This window comes from Rhynchophorus ferrugineus, unplaced genomic scaffold (assembly GCF_030347505.1).
Source record: "Rhynchophorus ferrugineus isolate W39M unplaced genomic scaffold, kcgeb_rfMv2 rfM6, whole genome shotgun sequence".
In the NCBI taxonomy this organism is placed as follows: Eukaryota; Metazoa; Arthropoda; class Insecta; order Coleoptera; family Curculionidae; genus Rhynchophorus; species Rhynchophorus ferrugineus.
The window spans coordinates 20,606,496-20,630,905 of NW_027472585.1; the positions used below are offsets into that span (position 1 = coordinate 20,606,496).

The window sequence follows — 24,410 nt, forward strand, 5'->3', positions numbered from 1 at the left end:
ATATAAATCCTATGTTCCTTATATGAAGGAATAACTTATATCCCTCAAATAGTTACATATCGATAAGTTTTTTTTTATAGATACTTTCCAAGCTAACACTTTACTCTAAAATAATTATAGTGAATTATTTTTATATCGAAAAAAATGTTTATGTACTCATTGTTTTGATACACTTCATAATTTCATCTCAAATGAAGTTAATGTCAAGGTATTTCTTGATTCATCAGCCGCCTCATGTGTATGTTTCTTATTTTTTGAGAGGTTTTAATCACAGTGGCCACAATAGTATTCAGTGCAGCTGCAAAACGTTAAAATATTTCCAATAAAACTGCACAAATTTAATATTTAATAGTCTGCATACTTATTTTTAAGCGATTTTACTGACTAGAACCAATTCTTTCTCTACCATTATCTAGTTCCTGTTCGAAATAACTGACTAGATCAGAAAGCTCAAAGTTCGAAGTAACTGTCTTGGCTTCAGCAGTTTCAGTCATGTAATCACAAGTATTAAGCAGCTATTTGAAATATATCAATACAAGCAAAGTGTAAAAAAAATGTTCGCCACTTTATAACGTCTGATAATCATAACTAATGTTTAGTATAATTTTATAGGTATTTGGCATTGAGACGAATTTTATAGGCATTCTCGGGAGTATCAGACGGCGATATGTCTCTTTTTAACTGAAGCAAATTGAGGAGTAAAAAAATGTTTCAGTTTAAATTGATTTACAAATTGCTATAGGCCATGCAGTCGACATCATCATGATGTGAGTTTACTGTTTTTTCCATAGACTGCACTGATTTTCTTAAGGCAAACTAACAAGACTATTGGGGAGATATATAATAAACTTTTTAAATTTACTTGGTCGCCAAACCGCCTCAAAATATAACAACGTAACATTATTCTTGAAGGGTGTTAACGGGTCGAATTAAACTATTGTGGCGAGTGTTCATTTTATTAAAGTTCAGGTGATCGTGTTTGTTTAGAGTTAGATCGAAAAAACAATCGAAATGTAATGAAATAAAATTCGATGTTAGCTTGATTATATATGTTTTCTTAGAACTGAGATTCTTTCTACTTCTGGTCACTCGCTTCCTTTATGTATTGTTTATTATATATATGTTATATAAATATGTTGACTGGTTGACTGATTCGATGGATATATCTTGTTTTATTTCCTAGGTATGTTAGTAGGGGCTACGAAGGGTGCTTCAAGAAATCACTTTCTGCCGCCCAATTCGTTCAGGTTTTCAGGGAGGGAAAGACTGTACTGATTATGAATTTTTAACTGGAATATGACATGTGCGTTGCAAATTCTTGGAATTCTCATATATGAGAAGGCTGCCTACTCTCTTGAAATTTTTTGACTATGGTAAAAATAGAGAGTTTTCAATAAAGTCTAACTCGTGACATGCTTCGTACAACACGTTGCTCTTGAATCTCATTATCCTACATGTTTTCGCTAACCATGTGTTTTCTATTACTCTCGTCACATGCTTCGTATAAAACGTTGCTCTTGTATCTCATTATCCTACACGTTTTCGCTAGCCATGTGTTTTCTATTACTCTCGTCACATGCTTCGTATAATACGTTGCTCTTGTATCTCATTATGCTACATGTTTTCGCTAACCATGTGTTTTCTATTACTCTCAGTGTCACTCCTGCTCTCGCCTGGCTTCACCAGATATTTAATACAACACGATACTTATTAACATATGAACATTATTGTGTCGCCATAATGTTTGTGAGCTCAAAGGGAAATGACGCCTCTGGCTATCGATGTATTTGGTCACTTTTAACATCCCAAGGGATGTTCAGAATTTTCCCCAACATTTATCAACAATTGTTTCCCCAACATCATATTTTTAAATACTTTAAATTTTATGATCTCTCTCCTTGTGACGAAACGAGACCGTACCTGTTAACTATGTAGAGAAACAGAACGCATCACTGCCTTTTAGAGAAAGTGTTTAATTCAAACCTGGAGTTTGTTTGATATACACAGTAGAAGGGACAGGTTGCTGTTTTATTTTTTGTGGATTAATTTACAGGTTCCAATCCACTGAAAATCATGCTGCATTTTGTCAGGGACTAATATGGACTATAATGGTTTTAGCCATTCTAAACTTTCAGTTTAAGGAATTGATGAGTGTTTGCGTCCAAACGCAAATTGTTTGTCTTGTATGATGTTATTTAATTGAACAGCTTCCATCACATTGTGTAAAATTACTTCTTTAACAACTTTTGATAATTATCCCAGAAAATTTACTTCGGGGCAGTTGAATGGGTTGAGGGAGTGGACACCATATATTCTACATATTCGTCACAGTAAATACTGACAGTTTCAAGCGCGGAAATAATTATTAAGTGACAGATATTTAACTTAATTGAAGGAATTGTTATACACGTTCATACCTGTTTCAAATATTGTGTTGGATTAATTAGTGTTTTATTATCAAAAATTCAAATAGCTTCAAACACAATTGAAATAAAATTTATATCGGTACCATAAAAATTTCCTCTGGATTATGTTGTACCTGCTTAATGCGACTTAATGACAAATATAATTATTTTTAGTTGTTTAAAATTAATCAAAAATGCTACACAAAACCTTTGTTTCTCTTAAAATTCTCATCTTGTATGTCTAATTTCATAACAAGTAAGTGGTTGAGTATATTAAATGAATTACTCTGAAATATTTAAATATTCATCATTATATAGACGCTATTACTATTTCGTTATTATTGCGCGTTGTTTCTTTACTGGAAAAATCCGTGTAGATTAAAATTTTGAAACTAACGTAGACATTCATAAATGAAGCAACGCTACACTGCTTATTTCATTTTAAAATTAATGCTGTACAGTAGACTCCCAATTTTTAACTAATCGAACGATACATTCATGTTTGTGGTGTAAAGGCAATGTCAAAGATACTGATGTTACAGCAGAAACTAATTGACCGCAAATTGCTGTTATTGGAAAATGAAATCCGTCGAAGTTTCGAACTCACACAAATGTAGTTACTTTCGCGAGAAGTCATTATCAAGCCATATGGTATAGAAATGCTGACAAGTTAATTGAAAAGTCCCCGGCCTACCATTGTAAAACACATTTTCTTGGCAAAATTAGTTTTTATATTCAATGATGATACGCTGATTATAGTGGCCCTCTTCCAAGCGGGCATTCTTTTGAGATCTGAGAACAGAAAATAGTTTCTAGGTACCAGATCTGGAGAACACGGTGGATGAGGAACCAATTCGAAGCCACGCTCTGAAGCGGATTCATCGTATGCAGTCCACTCGGATGACCGTCGATTGGACTTTCGGACTGAAACCATGGAGCCATGTTTCATCCATTGTCACATATCGATGCAAAAATCGGGTTTATTACGCTTTATCATCTTCAAATACTGCCCCGAATCATCAATTCGTCGTTTTTTTTTTGGTGGAAAAGTGAGCTCGCGCGGCACCTACTTTGCGCAGAGCTTTCTCATATCCATATATTCGTGAATGATATGATGTACACGTTCAGTTGACATCTTTAGAGCGTCTGCTATTTCATTCAATTTCAAGTTGCGGCCATTCAAAATCAAATCAAATTTTGTGGATTTTTAAAATATTTTCGTCGGTAACAGCCTCTTCGGGACGTCCACTGCTTTCACCATATTCGGTGCTCATTTCACCATGGCTAAACTTAGCCCACCAATCTGTGATGGTTGATTTTCCTGGAGCAGTATTCGGAAATTGGGCATCAAGCCAAGTTTTTGCTTGAACTGTATTTTTTCCCTTCAAAATGCAATATTTTGTCGACACGCGAAATTCCTCTTTATCCATTTTTTTCACAAAACCAACAGTTGTTTCACTCAAAATACTGTAATTCACAAACTAATGATCTGACAGCTGTCAAATTTATACACGCATTTTTTAGGGTTAGGAAAACATATGGATTCAATTCTAGTAGCGCCATTTATGTGTCAGACCGGAAACTTTTCAACTGACCTGTTACTTGGTTAATTGTAGTGGTTCTTGGTTTTTAAATATAGTTGATTTTACAGCAATTCTGTTATCTCTTGCTGGTTTCGAGACCTATTTGAAGCTAGTTTTAAAGATAAAACCTAATTAAGATGTTACTTCTTTTCATGGGGTACTACAATCTTGGCTATTAGAGATAATAACACTGAATCAACACAAAAAAAAAGAGGAATGCAATAGCGGAGATATAACGAAATATATTGGCATTACCCTTTATGTTAAACCCAGCTGGAAGCCATATGCTAAAAATATAAGGAAGTCAAGCTGAAGTAGAAGGAATTACTGGCTATATGGTAGATATTCAGCCTTGTGAGTATATAATAAGTTTTACCAACAATTCTTGAAACCAATATGGACTTCAACTCTAGTTTTACCATCCAAAATAATAGAAACCTTATACAGACATTCTGAAACAAAGTTCTGCGAGGTAATATTGATGTTCCATGGTACATTCTTAACGACAATTTGCATAAGGTCCTGAAGGTAGAAACGGTCGATAACTTTATAAAGCTCTATGCTCACAGACATGACAGAGGCTCGCTCTAACAGCACACCAATGTTGAGGTTTTCCAGCCCATTGATAATTACAGGTTAGTCAGAAGATTAAGGAGAGTAAAAGCATTTGATCTAATTCGGTGAAGTTATAAGTAAATATCAGTGATCATTAAAAATGGTGACATAGTTGTCAATTCCAAAGTGTTTGTTGTAGAATAAGTCCTATATAATTTAAAAACCGTAGCAAATTAAGATAAATACTAATAGCTTATTAGTTTTAATTGGCTGGATTGCTACAACAAATAATAGTAACAGTATTTATGAATTTTGTAGAGGCTAAGTATTTTAATAATTGTTACAGCAGATCATTATGACAGCCCATTAGATTATATCCTACTATGAAGTATGAAATACTACTTTGATAATTAAACATAAAGATTTGCACATTAAAGAATGTAAAAACATGATACAATAGCCAATATATTCAATATTAGTACAGCACGAACCTCTTGAATACATTCAATATAAATCACAATAAATGGGTGATATCTGCTTTCTATAGTTATAACAATTTTATTTATGTCTATTACTAGGGTTGACGAAAAAATATAAAATTATGTTTTCTTCTATATTGATATTTCTATATCACAATCTCCCTCATCAAGCATTTACTTAGACATATTAGTTATAATTAAGTTAAGACAATGTTCAGCTTCAGTGAATTTTTTAATATTTTCCATCTAAACAGATGTTTCTATCGATTCAGTGCTTTCGTTTAATTTTACTAAAATGAACCTATAAAAAAGCAGGTCGCTTTTTCTAGTCCTATAGACAAATACACCGCACCTGGATTAAAAAACATTTCGCTGGAATACATAATTCTGCGAAACCGGGGGTTTTAACCCTTTTCAGGTCACGTCAGTACTAAATATCATCTCTGTTAATAAAAATAAAATATTAGTATAATTGCCAGGATAAGCGAATAAATTTAGTATTGGTGAAATAAAATACAAGTAATTTAATGAAGTACTGATCAATAAACGATGGGCATGCTCACAGTAATGAAGGATTACAAAAATATTTAGTTAAGACTTTAACAGAAATAAAACAATAAAATTAAAAATTCGCTGTAATAGTTCAAAAATGCCATTTAGAAATATTACGAATCATTTATGTCATTAAATTTCATCATTTCGTTGATTTGAATGTATAAACTTCTTGGCGCGCCTCGATTTTATTTGGATTATTCATCTTTATTTCATAGTATCACAATCACATTATGATATATGATGAATATCAAATTTCGCAGAAGCGACATCGTGTCTTACTTTTTTCCATTAAAATTTAATCAGCGGACTTGGTTTACGGTCCTCTTGTTTCGATAGTTGCAGGTTCGAATTTGCTGCCTGCTATTCGTAGATTTATGTGTGTATTTCTTTATAGTTGTAATTGTCCAAAAGGCATGAATGTATCTTCTAATAAGGAAAATTATGCCAATCATGCTAGTAACTACTCTGAGGAAGACCGGATCTTCAGGGATGATATCTAAGTTGGGCCGTGCCGTCCAAATAAACCCTAATTATTAAAAGGGGACTTTAAAATATAACAAAATATAACCAAACGAGCGTCAAAAAACTAAAACTCTCAAGTAATTTTTGCCTATATATAATAATTAAGAAACAATATATGGGTATGTTTACATTTCTACAAAAATACATAATTATTCTTATTCAATGCCTATCCCTAGGTTTCTAATATATAACGAATACAAAATACCATTAATATTTTTGTTTGTTTGAAATATTTATCATTTAATTTTTTAATACCAGTATATAATAGTTTTAAAAATAATAATGGAGCTCATATAAAGTTGATAATGGAAAGAAGTGTTCCTTCCGCACACTAGTCATGAAAAATTGTAGAAAAAAAATGTACAAAATCCTATTCCAAAATTGGTTTTCCATATTTTGTGTTTAGATACTCTTTAAACATTTAAGTTCTCTCAACTATTTATCTATTTTGTTTCCTTTATTTAACTTTCAGTTGTAACACTAGGGGTTATTTACTATCAATTTTTGCAATTTTTCCAACTTGCCATCATGCATACATATCAGGTTGTAAATATTTAATAAAATCACATAATTTAAACAAAGATGTATCAGCTCAGTTTAGTGAATATTGTTAATGGATAGCATGATTTACAAGAAAATACATATTCCATAATATATATTATTGTGGCCTGAAACAAAAATAGCGTTATTAGGACCTGTATATATGAACAACAATACTGACTTCAAACTTAATCGACAATGTTATTTACCTCGATGTTACTTTTATGAGGTACATTAAACATTATGAGGGCGGTAAAAATGCAATATAGTTACATCCAATTGGCCTTTACTGAAATAAATTACCTATGTTGAAGTTATACCTGCTTTGTAAGACATAACATCACACTAACACTTTAACTTATTTGCTTCAGAACGTAAATAAACAATTTATTACCACTTTTTGTCGCTGTATTACTACGCTGGGTGCTTGCTCATCGTAGATGATTATAATGCAACATTATAATACATAATTATAACAAAATAAAATATTAAAGTAATATACTAACACAATCAGTAATGATATAAACTGTCCTGTGCGACACTTACATCACTTTAGCTCGATAGAAATTTGATATTTAAATATATCAGGGATACATGGAAAAAAGCAGAATGTATTTCTTGACTTTACATGTTAACTAATAAGTTTGAATTGAATAATGTGATTGAGATCGTTAATATAATTGATTTAAAAACCAAATGTTTTTTTATATATTTTTTAAAGTCTCCTTTTACCAACTATGGGTTTATCTGGACTGGGCCTAAAGTTTAACGTGGACTCCGAACCACGGTCCTCAGCATTAAACCTACGGACTGGCGAGTGACTTTAGAAATCATCCCAGAAGACATCCGGTCTTACCCAGCCTGGTTACTGGCGTGACTGGGATCATTTTCCTTGCCAATACAACATTCACAAATATTAAATAATCACAAACATAAATTTACGACCAGGCCCCAGCAGGATTCGAATCCGCGGCTATCGCAACAGTAGGAGGACCGTCCCATCGCCTTTACCACTGCGCCACCAAGCCGGCTGAAATGTTTTTTATTCGAAGTCCCGTTTTGCCTCACCATCTTTTCCTCGCCAAAAAAATCGTCGTTTTTTGAGGCTGCAGCCTGAAATAGAGTAATTTTATTTATAGAGTTTATATTGGAATATATTAATTGATTACTGAAATTGATTTCTTTCTAATTTTAATTAATAATTTAATCGTTGTAATCTAAAACACTCTAAAGATATCAACTGAATGTGTACATCATACTATTTCAAAACGGCCGCATTTGAAGAAAAAGAAAGTGATGTTTCACCAACTCAATGCACAGTGTCACAAGTCAGTGAAAACGATGGTAAAAAAACATGAATTGGGCTTCGAATTGCTGCCTCATCCACCGTATTCTCCAGATCTGGCACCCAGCGACTGTTTTCTGTTCTCAGATCTCCAAAGAATGCTCGTTGGAAAGAAATTTTCGTCGAATGAAGATGTGATCGCCGAAACTGAGACCTACTTTTTAAAGCAAAGGACAAATTGTACTACAAAAATGGTATCGAAAAATTAGTGGGTCGCTATAATCAGTATATCACCCTTGAAGGGAATTATGTTGAATAAAAAAAATTGCCAAAAAAAGTGTTTTACTTTGGTGGACCGGGGACTTTTCAATTAACCTGTTACTATCAATAATTAAAAATAGGGCTTTTGGATAATGAAATAAATAGAAAATTTTGCATCTGGTTGGTTTAGTTGGACTAAAAATCCTTTATATTCTAGGGTTTTACTTTGATTGACATGAACATTTTTGGAAAACCTTTATTACAATTTTTATAGTTAGGTGGAATAATAAAAATATAAACCTGATAACGTTCTAAGATACGCTTAATTTTTTTTGGTATTTTTAAAAAGAAACACTTTTTTCTGGTCAACCTAATGTTATCTTTTTCCGAATTCCAGATACGGTTATTTGAGACCGCAGACGTGTTTTGAAACATGTTTGATATTCGTGGTTTGTCTCAGATGATCGTATTGATTCGTTTTGAACTTGTGTCAGCCTCAAGTGTGTCCGCATTGAAAGCACAGCTCGCGTAGCTAGATCTATCTGAAATGGCAAAAAAATAAATAGAAATAGAGGAAAAAGTCTATTTCATATTTATTGAATGAATTTTAGATATATGATTAGCAATAAAAAGTTCTTTATTTTTGCGGTAGATAGATTTAGCAAACTAAATTATTAATTTAATAATTAAGTAACTTAACCATCGGGTCAATGACCGGGCACCCGGGTATCCATTTTAAACCGCAGGTAAAATGTGTTAACTTTTCCTTAAAATTTTTTATGACCGTCTGGATCTCCAAAATGGAAGTATTTTGACACCCATTTTTCGTAAAATTTTTTAACAATCAATTAATTAATAAAAGTTATTAACTATCAAACTTGATACACCGCCCGTTCAAAATTCAGGTACTCGGGTACCCACTAAGATTAATGTATATGAACGACGGATTTCCGAGACTGCTTATTAAAGTATTTAGTTAATTTGACTTTTAAATTGATAATAGACAATACAGTTTGTATTTGTTTTTATTTAAACAATAATTAAACAATAATTCTTATTATAAACAATAACAAAAATAGTAAGTAAGAAATACATAACTCCGTTTTATTTTATTTTATTAATATCGTTTTCCATTCTTTTACTATTTATTTATTTACATTATTTTATTTATTATGATACAGTGCCATATAAAAATTGAAGTACATTTAATTGTAATACAGTGTTCACAAATAGGGTTCTCACATACCGAACATATTTTTCTAGTTTTACGACGTTATTTAAATTCACTTTGGAGACATTCATAACATACACCAGTAATCTTTTTCCCCTCAGTTGAATCGAGCTGCGTCTGAGGTGTCAATGATACAGATGATGTACGCTGTTGGGCACTCGGATTGATAGCTCGACCAAGAGGAGATTCAATTGCCACTTTTACTGAGAAATGCCTCATAATTTGTGCATTATTCGAACGACTTTGAACGAATGGGGTACATAGCTCTCTGCCCAATTGCCGATAAAATAATCGTCGTTCATACAATTTTTAACAATCATTTTATTATTCTCATCATACAGAATATATGATGCAAGGCAGGAAATATCGAGAATATTTTTAAAAAATGCTAGAGGCCACCTTTGAGTTGATCTTTTTGTAGTATATCTACCAAGCATTTTATCGAACGTGTCTACTCCAGCTTTAGACTAGGTTTTTTCTTTGCATTATAACTAATTTTAGCTTCATGATGCATTGATGATAGCATAATTATTACCTTGTTTTTTTGGCACATAACTACATAGGGTAACTTTTCATGAAAGCCAAACACACTGGATAATTCTTCTCGCGTTTTTGGTACAGCCATTGCTGGTGGAAGGTATGCTTTATTTTTCTTCAAGGTGCCAACAATTGTCAAGTTATAAAATAGTAAAAAATTTGCCAGTGGAAGAGTAGTGAGAAAATATCCATTGCAAACCGGATCCTCTATATGGTGTCACCAAATCTTTGACAACTCTTTCACCAAAGTTCTTCTCACAACTATCTTTCGATTATCTAGTGTAAAGCTGTCCAGTAAGTGGATACGGTACGAATTTTCAGAACCACATATCCACCATATTTTAATTCCATATTTAGCTGGCTTTGACGGAATATACTGAGTGAATCTAGTTACCTAAATAGCGATTGGCTTGGCATTCCGCTATTGTTATTTCTATGAGGACTATAGTCTGTGTCCCTATAGCTATATCATATGCCACATAGCCAGTTTACACAGATTTTTTTTATTCAGTACACTAATGGGTACAAACCCCCGGGTACCCGGTAATTGAACGAATTGTGAAAATTTGGTCAGTGACCGGGCGGTTTCAATGTTATATTAGACATATCGCTTTGAATTTGTTTGATTTAGAAAGTTGAAGCATTACACTAAAAAATAATTGTTAACCCATCTTTAACAGTTTTTTAATTATTTCATATAGTTTTTTTTCAACTCGCGTCAATATCGAGACCAGTATAGAATAAAATACGGCGTTTCACGCTACAGTTTGGTGAAAATAAGGATAAAAACGTAAGCCAGATTGCTGAAAGCGAAAAAAAGGTACAAACTGGACCTGTATTGTGAATAATAAACCTGTCTAAAAACTAGGACAAGAACTGTATTTAGTCTAGACAACTTCACTCAACATATGCCGATATGAAACAACTAATATTTATACAGTCAAATAACCGAAATATATCTTCGACCTTTACGAATCGGGTAACTAAATATGAATAACTAAAACCTCTAGGATTGCCTAAGGTGGAGGGTGTATCACGCCTACCCTGAAAGCATATTGTATCTTCCAAGAACCTTGCCCTTTTGACAGAGGCGTGCAATATACATGTTTTGCCTTAAATGAAATACAAATTACAAAATTGTATCGCACATGCATTTCAAATAATAAATGTAATTTGATTTGAAATATAAGTTATAATATACAGTAATATAACTATTTTTTTAAACAGCCTTTTAATCAGTGAAAGATGTTCCTTTCAATAACACGAGATGATTAAATCTGCTATCAGGTCTATAGTAAACTTTCTGGTCGGTATGATCTGATAATAATAAACCTGTATAATATTGTATGAACACATTTTTATATTTGAACAGCCTTCAGAGAAGGTAAGCTTTTTGGTTTATTACTAAGTCTGACTAGTCTTCTGACTAGTCTAAGTCTGATTAACTCCCAGGGTAATATCTTGGGACCACCTGTACCTACTCTACACTGCTGATATCTCAACAATAAAAGAAACTACACTTGGATTATTTGCTGACGATACAGGTACTATGGCAAAATATATATCTTTCTCTAGGGTTGTAGAAAAAGTACAATCAGTAGTCAACAGTATATACAAATGGACTAGAGACTGTAAATACAGCTTAATAGCTCCATATCTTTTCATGTCAATTTTGTATTGCGGCAAAATGATAAAAAACTAATTATTTTTTCACTAATGCCCGGTTCTTCAAACAGTATCAGCTAAGTACCTCGGCTTCTATCTCGATGGAAAGTTAAATTGCAAACATGTTAGACAAAACGCAGAGCAGATTAGACTCAAAGTCAAGCAACTGTACCGGTTAGATTGAAGATAGCCTTAACTTGATCTAAAATCTAACCCATTGGATTATTAGCCAATCATAAAGCCAACTGGGACCTATGCGGACAAACATGGAGTTGCACAAAAATGTCGAATCAACTGGTAAGCCAACTTAGCCAAAACAAAGTTGTACGATTAATTAGCAATGCTTATCGCTACTTAGCCTACGAAGAGCTGCACGCTGACCTCGACATAAAATGCATATACGAGATGATTCAAGATTGGGCTTTTAAGGCAAGAAATAAGGTTCCTATATCCCTGCAAGGTGGAAGCATTCAGCTACTTCACAGCACCTGGGAATCAATAGATTTAAAGGACCAAAATCATACGAACTTGTTGAGTGTATAAGTGTATTCATAACTTTAGCTTAAGTGGTTTAATTTTATTTTAATTTGACCATATATTTGACCATTTATTTTAATTGATTCATACCGATGTATGAATACCGTGTTTGCCTAGGTTCTCTATTAATGCAAGTACAACAAAACAGCAAAATTAACATAGTTCTAAACATATATAATGTATGATAACTATGAAATGGTAACTAATGAAATACTGCCGCTCCTGATATTGCCGTAAATAGGTTCAGGAGGTAAATAAAAATGGTAAAATTTTGGAAATACCACATTTAATTTAAAAAGTACCGAATACAACGATATAATAAAAAAAGAATTGTTATATGTCCAGGCATTCTATTTGTATAAAAGCATATTACACATCATCATTATTTTTTATAAATTAATAAACAAAAAAAATTTTAAACAACAGATTTTATTTAAAAATTAATTTTCGAACTCGCGGCTATCGCAACAGTAAGAGGACCGTCCTATCGCCTTTACCACTGCACCACCAAGCCGGCTATGACTGACTTTGTTGTGATTGCTTATTGTATTCTATATATTTTCGTTCTATTTTTGTCATCCGTAAATTTTTTTCATTTAAAAGCGGTCTGGATTCTATCTCATAACGTAAATGTAAAAATAAATAAAATCCGGAGGAAAAAAATGAAAAACTAAATAGACACAAGGCAAATTCCGATCTTTTATTGCCTTTCGAGTTTGAGAACAAAAAAAAACTTTATTTCTGATTGGTGTTTGCGTATCTTTCGAGCATATTTATTTTCATTAAAGTTCTGTTAAAAGCGAACAGATGTTCGTTGTTGTTTAAATTAGAATGTAGCCAAGTTTTTCTACTGACAAAGTCTCCCTTTTTAGGAATTTTCCCATTCTCTCTCGAAATTCTATAATCGATACTTTTAATATTTGAATATTTAGAAACTGACGCTGAGATATCATGATGATGTACAAATTGAATATTGTGTAAAATCGAGTTTTGTTTATTCATATTTTCTTGATAATTTTTTAAAAAATTGTAAAATAAAAAATATAAAATATAAATTGTGTATAAAATTAAAACACAGGGAAAGACATGTACCACTCAAAGAAATCACAAATTGTTTCGAATATTTGTGACACTCAAAATTTAATCTGGTAGTTCGATAATTTAGACCTTCAATTTGAGTCTTTTATGCATTATTTTGAAAACGTTTAAACAATAATGTAAAGGAACTAGGCGGAAATGCCGTTTCTTCTTGATTGTAGAATGTGTCGTCTTTGCGAATACAGAAATATTTATCATAAATAGCAGCATTACTGATGTTTCTTCCGGAGCTGTATTAGCCACATGTGTGATCTTAATAACATACGTCCTAGAGATGCTAGAATTAGTTAGAGTCACTACGTTTTTCGTATTATTTCGTATTATATTGTGAAAATTATGGGACGGATAATTAAAATAATTAAATCGTATGATATATGTCAGAATGGAGAAGCACACCAAAAAGCAATACATTAAAGCACAGCAACAAAAAATTAAACATATGATATATTTCACAATTACTGCTGTGAACTTATTATGGTAAAATCCAGAAGTTAAATTAAGCTTATTTTGTTGGTTTGCAAATTATATTATTTTGTATTTATGTATTAATATCCTTGTTGAAAAGATTGTCTCAGTTAAGGAGCCTAAAGCCTAAATATTAATTATAAGTATCTTAACCATTATACATTTGTTTCAAGTAAATGATCAAAACTTTTGTGGTATAATTACATTTACCTTCAGTGTAATTTTATTATTGCCTCATTTGGACACATTTTGATTTTAAAGTGTGGGTAATATTTTATACATCATGAATCTAGCTAACGTTGGGTGTTTCTTCCAAGGAAAACTACGTCTGGTTTTTTATTTCCACACATACACTGTATATACAACACTTGAAGATATGAAGATACATTAAAATCAAATAAGATTGATTATATTTAAGACACAAGAATCCTTATCATACTTTATGTCATACATGCAAACATGGCATCGTAAACAACCAGAAACAAACAATCGCGTTATAGAAATTAGGCAATCAAATGCCTTTGTAGGCCATTTCAAATGAACCAATCAAAAAAGTGGTCTCAGAGCCACCATTGAATTGACCAAGCAAAACATTTCCTCGGTTTCGCCTATTTAAGTAAAACCTTGATATATACTCTATGGTGTACAATAGGAACAGATTATTACTTATTTATTTATTTTAGTTTTAGCTTAATCCTAGCGAGTCCTTCTAACCTTAATGGAATAATTGTTAGAGCTAGGACATAAGCTGATACGTTGTACTTCATCGTAGCGTAGTTTATCATTGCTATCACTTACCATTATTGTTTGTTTTAAAATGATTGTCCGTTAATGTTACTCCTTATGAGTAAGATTGTTGTTAACCACCCTGGTTATTATATAATTGTTGATTATCAATATCATCCATTATCGGTATTTGTCGTTAAATTTATTAATCGATACTATTATTTATCAGTATTATAGTTCGCCAGTATTTGACAGTATTTTTCTCAGGTACGTTTTCATTATGTTTTCAGACTCATCACCCGATCATCTCAACATCAACACCTTATATGCTTATTTGCTTTAATTATTGTGCCAATTGCGGTAGTAGTTGTTACATCATTTATTTTGATGTCTCCTTTTATTTATTTTTATGATGTTAAATAGTTTATTATTATTTTATGAATTATAATCTTTATTTTACGTCTTGGATATAAAATTATCCCTACAATTCTTTTAATAGGAATAGGATATAAGTGATATATGTATTGAAAATCGATAATGGGCATGACGACACTAACAAAGATTTACAAAAATATTTATTCACTACATCTATCTTGAACATTTTCTCAGAGAGTAATATTTTGTCGTTATCATTAAATTTGCTCGCGTGGTGTTTTGTCGGGTTTGATAACGATATAACGGCTTTAAGATGGAATGCGATCCACTGTTGCATTGAAATTAGACCGTTTTTATGTCGTAAGAACGGTCGTAGTTCTTGGACAATAGTTCACTTCATTGATAGATTGTCAGAAATCAATTATCAATTGACGCATGTAAATATTAATAAAATTGTAAGAATAGATGATTTGCAATTGTCAGTGGTGATGGCGCTTCCAGTAGGTAATAAATAAAGCCTTTTGTTTTACGTTGACAGTTAATTTTTACTGTTGATTTATTCTTGACGGTAACTTTAATATTATAACATTTTGAAACAGGACATGAAATTGTTGTGTACAATATACTTTGCTACAAACGACGATATTTGAAGACAACATTTATACATTTTAATTTTGGCTAAGAAGTGCTTAGAATAATTTCTCATCTCAGGAACTAATGAGTGTAGTAGACCTGACGCTAACGGATCTAGTGAAAATTGCCACCATTTTACTCAGTACCACCGACACAACTTAACTCAGCAGATTAACCGATGTATTTTATTGCTTTACCGTATTGACAAATGATTATCATTTTGCCAATTGTAACTGATTTGTTAGTACTATAATCTACTTCTGGATTGTAGCGGTATGCTGCTCGTGTTTGGATAATTGAAGTATATCGTGCTCACTGTTGCTAGAAGCGTAAAACCTTCTTGCATTCCTGCCGTAAGCCTAGCCACTACATTTCCAATTACTCTTGAATGTCATTGTGGCATAATAATAGGGCTGTGATCGTTTTCTGTCTGTCACTGGTTATAAGTGCAGTTAGCATGTGAGGTAGCTTGTCGCACATTTAATTGACTTTTATGACTTACCTCAGGTCATCTTATCCTTGACATTTTCAATAATTACAATTAATTTTTAAAAACAAAATTTTACTGTTGTTTATAATTTAGTACCATACGCGACTACTATTTAGTCTGCTGAGACACAGATCGTGTCAATAGAAGCATGGCACTAAGGTTGACCGCGGCATATGCCACCCATGCAAATAACGGCAAAGGAACGATATTAAACGCAGTTCACAAATCGAGGGACCAGGCAAGGCAGGTATTCGTAACAAAATGGAACAAGGACGACGTAACGGATACATGGAATGGGCAAGAAAGTTCGTGTTGAACCTGGTGGATTGGTTGTTGTGGAAGGTATTACTATTTGACACAGATCCTAAATGGACAAGGCATGTTTGGCTTCCCTCTTAATATAGGGAAGGTGCAGACGGACGCCTGCTGGTATAGTGAGGAGGCGAATATATCTTTCCGAACCCTATTTTCATGTCAGAAATGGACGCGGTGGAGAAGAGAGACTGAGAGAACGTGGCACGACTGATAATGGACGGCGAGGCCCTATGAGGCTCCAGAGTAAAAATGCTTAATGAAATAATGAGATATAAGCGTGGTGATGGAGTAAAGAAAGACAAAAAAGTTTTTTAGTGGATATTTTAGTGATTCGTTAAACTTTTACGTAATTGTGTTTGTGAGTAAGATAGTACCTATTTTGCTGTATATTTGGTGACCCTGACATATCATGTGGTATTCAGAATCATAATAAAAGTATTTTAAAACATTTCTAATATTTTGATCTTCGTAATTTGAAGGAAATAAGACTATATATTGCAAATCATCTAAAAATGGAACGTATCATTGCGTAGTTCGCAAGGATTTAATAACTAAGAATGGAAGTTTGCTTCAACCACACAGGCCGGATAATACTGTCCAGATATCAAGACCATAGGAAGTCTTGTCGAATATGATCTCTTAAACGGCGATCGAAAAAAAAGTCCAAGATATAACTTTTTGTAGCCACGTAATGGGAACTTCTTCAATATAATCTAGTAAATTGATCTCTATGTATAAATTGATTTCAGTAAGAGAGCGTTTATGATGGAAAACTATCGCTTGGGACTTTTGTGTCCATTTTTTTCAATTTTAAATATTTGGGTTATTTGTCCGTTCTTATATGACGACATCAAAATAAGGCAACGCCATCCACAAAACGCGGATTTAACTATTTCAAACTTAGTGAAATTTAGATCTTTCTAGGTGTAGCCCCAGATCAAATGTATCTCCTATCCAATTTTGAACTGTAATGATGATTACTAATAAGTACTGATATACCGGCCTCATGTGATCCTCATGTCAAGTGCGCATTGTTGGTTCAAAGTTGCCTCTTCTGTACACCACCTAGCACGACGTATAGATTAACAAGGGCCTAGCTTCGAACTTTCGCTCGAAGTATTTGTTTTGGGAGATGTGTTCTATTTATTCTTTTTAAAAAATTTTTTTTTAAATTTTATGTGTACTTGAATGAATAGAAAATTAATAATTAATGTTATGCTTGTTATAGTTGTTATGTGTTGAAGGTTGTTTTCAAAAATATATAAAATTTTTCATAATGACATATTTATTGAAGATTTCTCAAATATTTATTTATACTTTAATTAATATAAATAGAAGAAAAACATACAACGCAATTGTTTTCTCTTACTTTATATCTCTATTTGTTTATTCATGTTAAACATTCGATTAAGGATTATTGAATAACACGTCTGGTATTGATATTTTTGTTATATTCTGTATTGTATAGCAAATTTTAATATCAGTTTTTATTTTAATTACTCTTTGAATTTTTTATTTCGGTGTTAAATATATCAATTTTTTTACATTAAAATATTAGTTTCATTTGTGGTGCTGACGCTACAATTGTTAATATATCTGTTTGGTATCGATCAATTATGGTTGTTTTTTTGAAATGGCCTGTTTCAATAATATGGATCTTGACATTAGGAAGTGGTATTAATGGTTTGTTAAATTTGGAGTGATTCATGATGAATAGTTAATTTCCATTCCCATCAAACACTTATCATTCCCCTTAGCGTTAACATATTCACATGCTGTTGCTCATATATTGTCTATTTTTCATCGACGGTAACCATTCATATCAAAAATTGTTAGATTTAGTTAAATGTAAAAAAGTCTTTCAGTCGTAATTGATATGTAACCAAGTTTCGCTATCCACTCACAGCAGTTAATAAACAAGATTGTACAAACGAGACTGTACAAACAAATGCTTCGAAATTGATCTCATTGTGATTGATGTTTTATGCACGTAGCGGTTTAGCAAGATGGAGCGATGGTATCAAGTGGCAAGAGGCAAGATTGGGAGGACACTTTTAGTCAATTTTGGCAATGTCGATCATTGTTTTACGCTGCAACACCACAAATTCTTTTATGAATTTAGACTGCTTTTGTCTCATTTTGAACTTAAAAAATCAATTTATGACTGTGAATTTAAATTTACAAAACGTAATGATTTTTGACAATGTAAATGAATGTTTTAAAATCTGTTCAAATATGCTCTAACTTGGCTTGGTGACTAAGTATTACTAGAGCTGTTGATTTGTTTAGGAGATAATATAATGGTACTTAAATATATAATACAAAAATATATACAATTAAAGCTGTTCATTTGATATGCAATGGTAAAAAGAATTGTGAAATGAATGGAATTGACTTACTAAATCCTAATGGTTTTGGATCGTAATGATTCGGTCATCGGACCCAACTGATTATACATACGACATATAAGAATTCTACTATTCTTCATTCTCGATTTCCATACCTGATACATTTTCTTTCTTCTTAACTTTGATAAAATCTTGACTCTGTTGACTGTTTCTTAATTCATATTCTTTGACTAATTCTATTAATGTTTTTTTCTAATTCGGATATTCTCGCTAATCTGTATTATTCACTCTTCCAATCTTTGGTAAACTCTGATGCTCTGTTTTTAGTTCTGTAATTCATACATTTTGTTTTGCGTATTCTTTAGTCAATTAGTCAACTTTGTTTCTGATAATCCTTATGCAAATTCTGATTCTCTTATCGATAGGTCGTGCACTATCGCTGAAGCTCTTTCCTCGGGTTCTTGGTGGTGGTTAAGAAGGAACCCTCAAGAAACTATTACGGTTATATACACTACACCTCTAATATCCCGCAACTTTCGTCTAACCTCGGTACCTGAATCTTCATTATTCGGAACGCTGTTTTTGTTTGAACACGAGTTTTGTTTCTGCTCGATGCCTTTGCTAACTTGGCCTTTCTTCACTATGCATTCGATACAATACGATATTTTATATTGTGTCAAGTCATAGTTCTTTTCCCATATCATAGACGTTACAAAAACCAGTCAATGTCCAATAAATTAGAAGCCTAAACTATACAAAAGAAAAAGAATTACAAATTTTATAAACTAAAAATTAAATAATTATCTTAAATAGAAATAAATATAATGACGTCTCAACAAAAGCTAAGCTACTTACTTTTGACATAGACTGGGCATAGTCTCAATCGAAATGTAAACTTCAACAACGTTCAATCTCTGGTAACCTGACGCTGATGCAAAGTCGCCGAAAATTTAAGTTTATTTTTATGACAAGAACATATTATTTTGCATTATGTGGTTGGTATAAAAGATGGTATCAGATGGTTGGTTAAACATACCCTTTGCAATGCAAGTAGCCGTCAATATTTAAATTTTTAAGTCACATTCGCATTTTATATTCAGAAATCAATAATTCAAATATTAACTAAACGAGATCTTTTTTTTTTTCAGGTGTGTATACCAATTAAAACGCAGTAACTGAAGATGGAATAGACGTGGGACATCAGGAAGACAATCATGACCAATTACACGTATTGTGACCTTGAGCACTTCCGCAAGCACTACAAGGAGAACGTACACGGCTACCTCAGTTTGACTGTGTGCGTACTCGGATCTATCGCCAACATATTCAACATCTGCGTCCTGCGGACCAAACAAATGCGCTCACCCACCAATTATATCTTGACCGGCTTGGCCATAGCCGATCTATTAGTTATGTTGCAATATATCCCATTCACGATACATCGAAATCTGCCTCCTAGTCCTCTGTATTACACTCATTTTAATTACTACTGGGCGGTTTACTATAAATTCCACTCTCTTTTCACCCTCATCCTGCATTTTATCGCTTGCTGCTTAACCATTATACTGGCAATTTGGAGATACGTATACGTGTCTCAATTACACGCGAGCAAAATATGTTCCGACCAAAAGAAAACATTCACCGTCATTATCCTCACTTATATCTTGTGCCCCATATTGTGTTCGCCCATCTTTACCACTATAGAGATAACTGGATATAATCACACGTGCGACTTGAACGGGATAATAGTGGAGAAGCGCGAGAAAAGCAAATACAACGTGTCGGAACTTAAAAACGAGACGATATTTGTGTTAAGACCCAACGACCCGTTACAGTTAAGCGTGTGGCTTTACAGCCTATTATTAAAACTCCTACCGTGTGTTTTATTAACGGTATTGTCCTATAAAATCATCGCCGCTCTCATTGAGACCAGGAGGAGGAGGATCAAGCTATTGGGGAGTCCGCTGGAGGATATGAGCAGAAACACCAAACCCAACACCATCCAGTTGTACAAGGAGACCCAAGCGGATCGGACGACGAAGATGCTATTGGCCGTTTTGTTGCTGTTTCTTCTCACCGAGTTTCCTCAAGGTATTCTGGGTCAAATTAGTGCCTTGAAGGGGGAGGTGTTCTTGGTTGAATGCTATTCAGCTTTGGGTGAGTATTTGCTTCACGTTTAATATATTTAGAATTGTATGACGACTGTCAATTAATTTTTGGTCACTTTGAGATCTGTTGTAAACCATTGCGAGCTATTAAAATGTAACAGAAATTCAGCAAGTTGCTTTCACAAAATTACATTGTACCGTATAACTTGCAATGATTTTAATCACCATACGTGAGTCGCAAATTCAACTATATGGTTAAAGACGATATCACCGATAAAGGTATTATATTAGAAATTAGTGGGCTGTATCAAATTATGATTGAGTGATAGATTTGGTGTTTGCATGTATTCCGATCATTTATGACTCTAAAATCGAATTTAATCAAAAATGCTGGCACAATATGTTCAGGGGCTAGATAAAATAATATGAACCCCATGCAATATAGTATATTTTGTTACATATTTTGATGTAAATATTTCAATATTACCCATTTTATATGCCAAAATTTCTAGGTTATATATAAGTAAAGTGGGCCAATTGCTGTTGTTTCTGATGAAGCGAGAATCCGTGACGAAAACAGCTGATTTTTTTAACGTTTCATGAGCAATAGTATCCACTATATATCCACGGTACTGTACATAAAATATTGTAAAACATCATCGGCGAAACCCGAAGTTAACTGACACAGACCGACAAATGTTGAAAGGATTAATTATGGCCAAAAAACATACATCTACCGTGAAAAAATTGATAACAGTATGGGTGGAGGGACTTCGCAAAGCTAACAATTATGGAAGGGCTGCGATTGAGAAATACTCTATATACGGAAGCAACTGCGACAGAAGTGGTGCAACAATCATAAAACCTTATACATGATAAGAAGGATGTGGTAAGGTATAATGAAACAACGGTCCCATTATTTCCTACAATATTTATCGAATACTCCAATAGAAACCTATAGTCTGGATAACTAGGTTCTTTCAGTCAAACATAGTTACATTATAATCTAGGTGGAAATATCGTAGTATTCAGTTGGTCCTCTCATTCACATTAGTGGCCAGATTACTGCGGATAAATATAACATCTTCATTGATCTTACTATGAAAATTTGCTATTACTATGCTTTTATAACATATTCCAAGATAATATGCGCCTATATACATATCCAAAAAAAATCAGTCTTGTTTTGAGTAGCATCAGAAATTATCCAGCACAATCGCCAGACCGCTCAACCGCAATTGGCGGATGTTTTGGTACGTGAATGAGACAACATTCAGCTTGAAAATATTCATACGTTCTACTAATCTATTCCACAAAAAATTGCAGCTGTTTTAAAATAATTTTAATAAATAAATAATGTGTATATGTCGGGTGTTCATATTATAGTTCATATTATGTATTATGCTCAACGATTTCTATAGGGAAAATGGGAAGTACAAATGTAAATAAATGTAAAGGTTAACGATTCAGATATGTCTGTACTTATGTCGCATATATGTACCCGATGCGAAATGAGCAAAAGACCATTTGCTCGCTGATCAAGAAGAAGAAAAAGTCTCGCTCTCTTTTTTTTTCTACACCCTTGAACAGTACCACTCCCACAGCGCTACCGTACTTTTTTTACCTAACTTAATATCCTGTCCATTCTCCTGTCGACCTCATGTATCATTCAATATCGAAATAAACAACATTTTATTCAACCAGTGTTTTCAGTTCTCATGCGAATTCCTTCCACAAAATAGCAGTGAGTGTTCGGACAAACAATCGCATCGACAGCCACATATTCCAACCGACAAAACGAACATTATTACATCTAGAAAAGATTACTATAATAAATAATTAAAAAATATTATGATGGACTATGTTAGCCCTCAGCGTCTCCAATCCACCCTAGGTCTTATATTGCAAACTGTAATACTTGCCCGAGATTCAATTAGCTATTAGAATAACTGTGGAATAGTGGCCAATAGAACATGGCCTGTATTGTTCTCTTGATAAGAAAGTTGATTCAAATTAATGCATTCTAGAGAGAACAGCAGAGGAATTTTTTTGAATGGGCCAATCTGGGATTTGGTAGGGTTATGTCTTTTTTGCTTGAAAACTACTTTATTTTAAGAGAAATTCGTAGAGTCCTATTAAACTAGGAATAATCTGCAACAAACCTAGTTTAATATAATTCAAGACTCTTATTATATACACAAATCATGTCACCTTTGTTACTCGCCGATTTCTTAGAATATCAACGGAATGGTAGTGAGGTACTGAATGTACCATAGGAAATAAAATGGTATTTAATGAATCATTAAAGAGTGAAATAAGAGTTTACGCATATATGAAACTGCATTTCCTGCTGGTAGATATACATAAGATAACAGTACTGTAATAATGTCGTAGCTTCTAGATCTTCTAGTCTGTATTTCACAATAATAGGTTCATATAACAGGTCAACTGAAATGTCCCCGGCCTACCATAGTAAAACACATTTTTTCAAAACACTTTATTTTACTTCAAATGCGGCCGTTTTTCGGCGTTCTCGTCATTCAAACGGTCCAATAACACTACGTAATAGTTGTCGTTGATGGTCTTTCTTTTTTAAGGTAGTCAATGAAAATTATTCCATGCGCATCCCAAAATACAGACCCTGTAACCTTGCCAGCCGACTGTTGCATTTTCCCACGCTTTGGAGCGGGTTCATCGTGTGCAGTCCACTAAGATGACTGTCGATTGGATTTCGGAGTGAAATGATGAAGCCATCTTTCAATATCATTTAACACTGCTCCGAATCATCAACTAGTTATTGTTTTTGGTCAAAAGTGAGCTTGCGCGACACCCACTTTGCACAGAGCTTTCTCATACCCAAATATTCGTGAATAATATGACGTACACGTTCAGTTGATATCTTTAGAGTGCCTGTTATTTCGTTCAATTTCAATTTAGTGTCACTCAAAGTCATTTTGTGGACTTTTTAAATATATTTTCGTCGGTAACAACCTCTTTTGGACGGCCACTGCGTTCACCGTATTCGCTGCTCATTTCACCACGTCTAAGCTTGTCTGCGTGTCTACAGCTCTACAGACCAAGTTTTTGCTTCAACTGTATTTTTTTCCCTTCAAATTGCAATTTTATGGGCATGCGAAATTCCTTTTTATCCATTTTTTTCACAATAATAAAAGTTGCTTCACTCGAAGCGTTATAATTCACAAACTATCCGACAGCTGCCAAATTTTTACACGCATCTTTTGAGGGTTAGGGCTAACTAGAAAACATATGGATTTAATTCTAGTAGCGCCATCTATGTATCAGTTTGGAGATTTTTCAAATGTCCTATTACTAATTAACTTAATACATTGTACTGATTGAAATAAATGAGCATTAGATGGCTATGAACAGTCAGCAGCATAGTCTAACTATTAAATTCGACGGTTTTGACATATCCGTACATTAACTAACATTTTTCTACGTAGTATCTTCTTACTATTGTTAATATCGTCCCTCAAACGCTTTTGGAATCTTATCGTGCTCTGTCGTAAACAAATTGTTTGTTTGGATTTGAAGGATTCTAAAATAGTGAAAGAAGTGAAATTTTATTTGGGCGGAAGGGGTAATGTGGGTTTTTCATTTAAGTATTTTCAAATATTTTAACTCTTCATATATACACGCATTACGCGTTATGTAGAAAAATACCTTCACTCAATGA

At 33.1% G+C, this 24,410-nt stretch overlaps 1 protein-coding gene across 1 annotated transcript in view; it reads left to right on the forward strand.

Moving 5' to 3' along the window:
* LOC143198474 (G-protein coupled receptor dmsr-1) overlaps positions 1 to 24,410 on the forward strand; it is a 130,029-nt gene that overhangs the window by 79,477 nt on the left and 26,142 nt on the right. The window contains exon 2 of the mRNA XM_076407715.1: positions 19,754 to 20,762. Coding sequence (XP_076263830.1) covers positions 19,820 to 20,762 — 943 coding nt within the window. The 5' untranslated portion in view covers positions 19,754 to 19,819. The remainder of the gene's footprint in view (positions 1 to 19,753; positions 20,763 to 24,410) is intronic.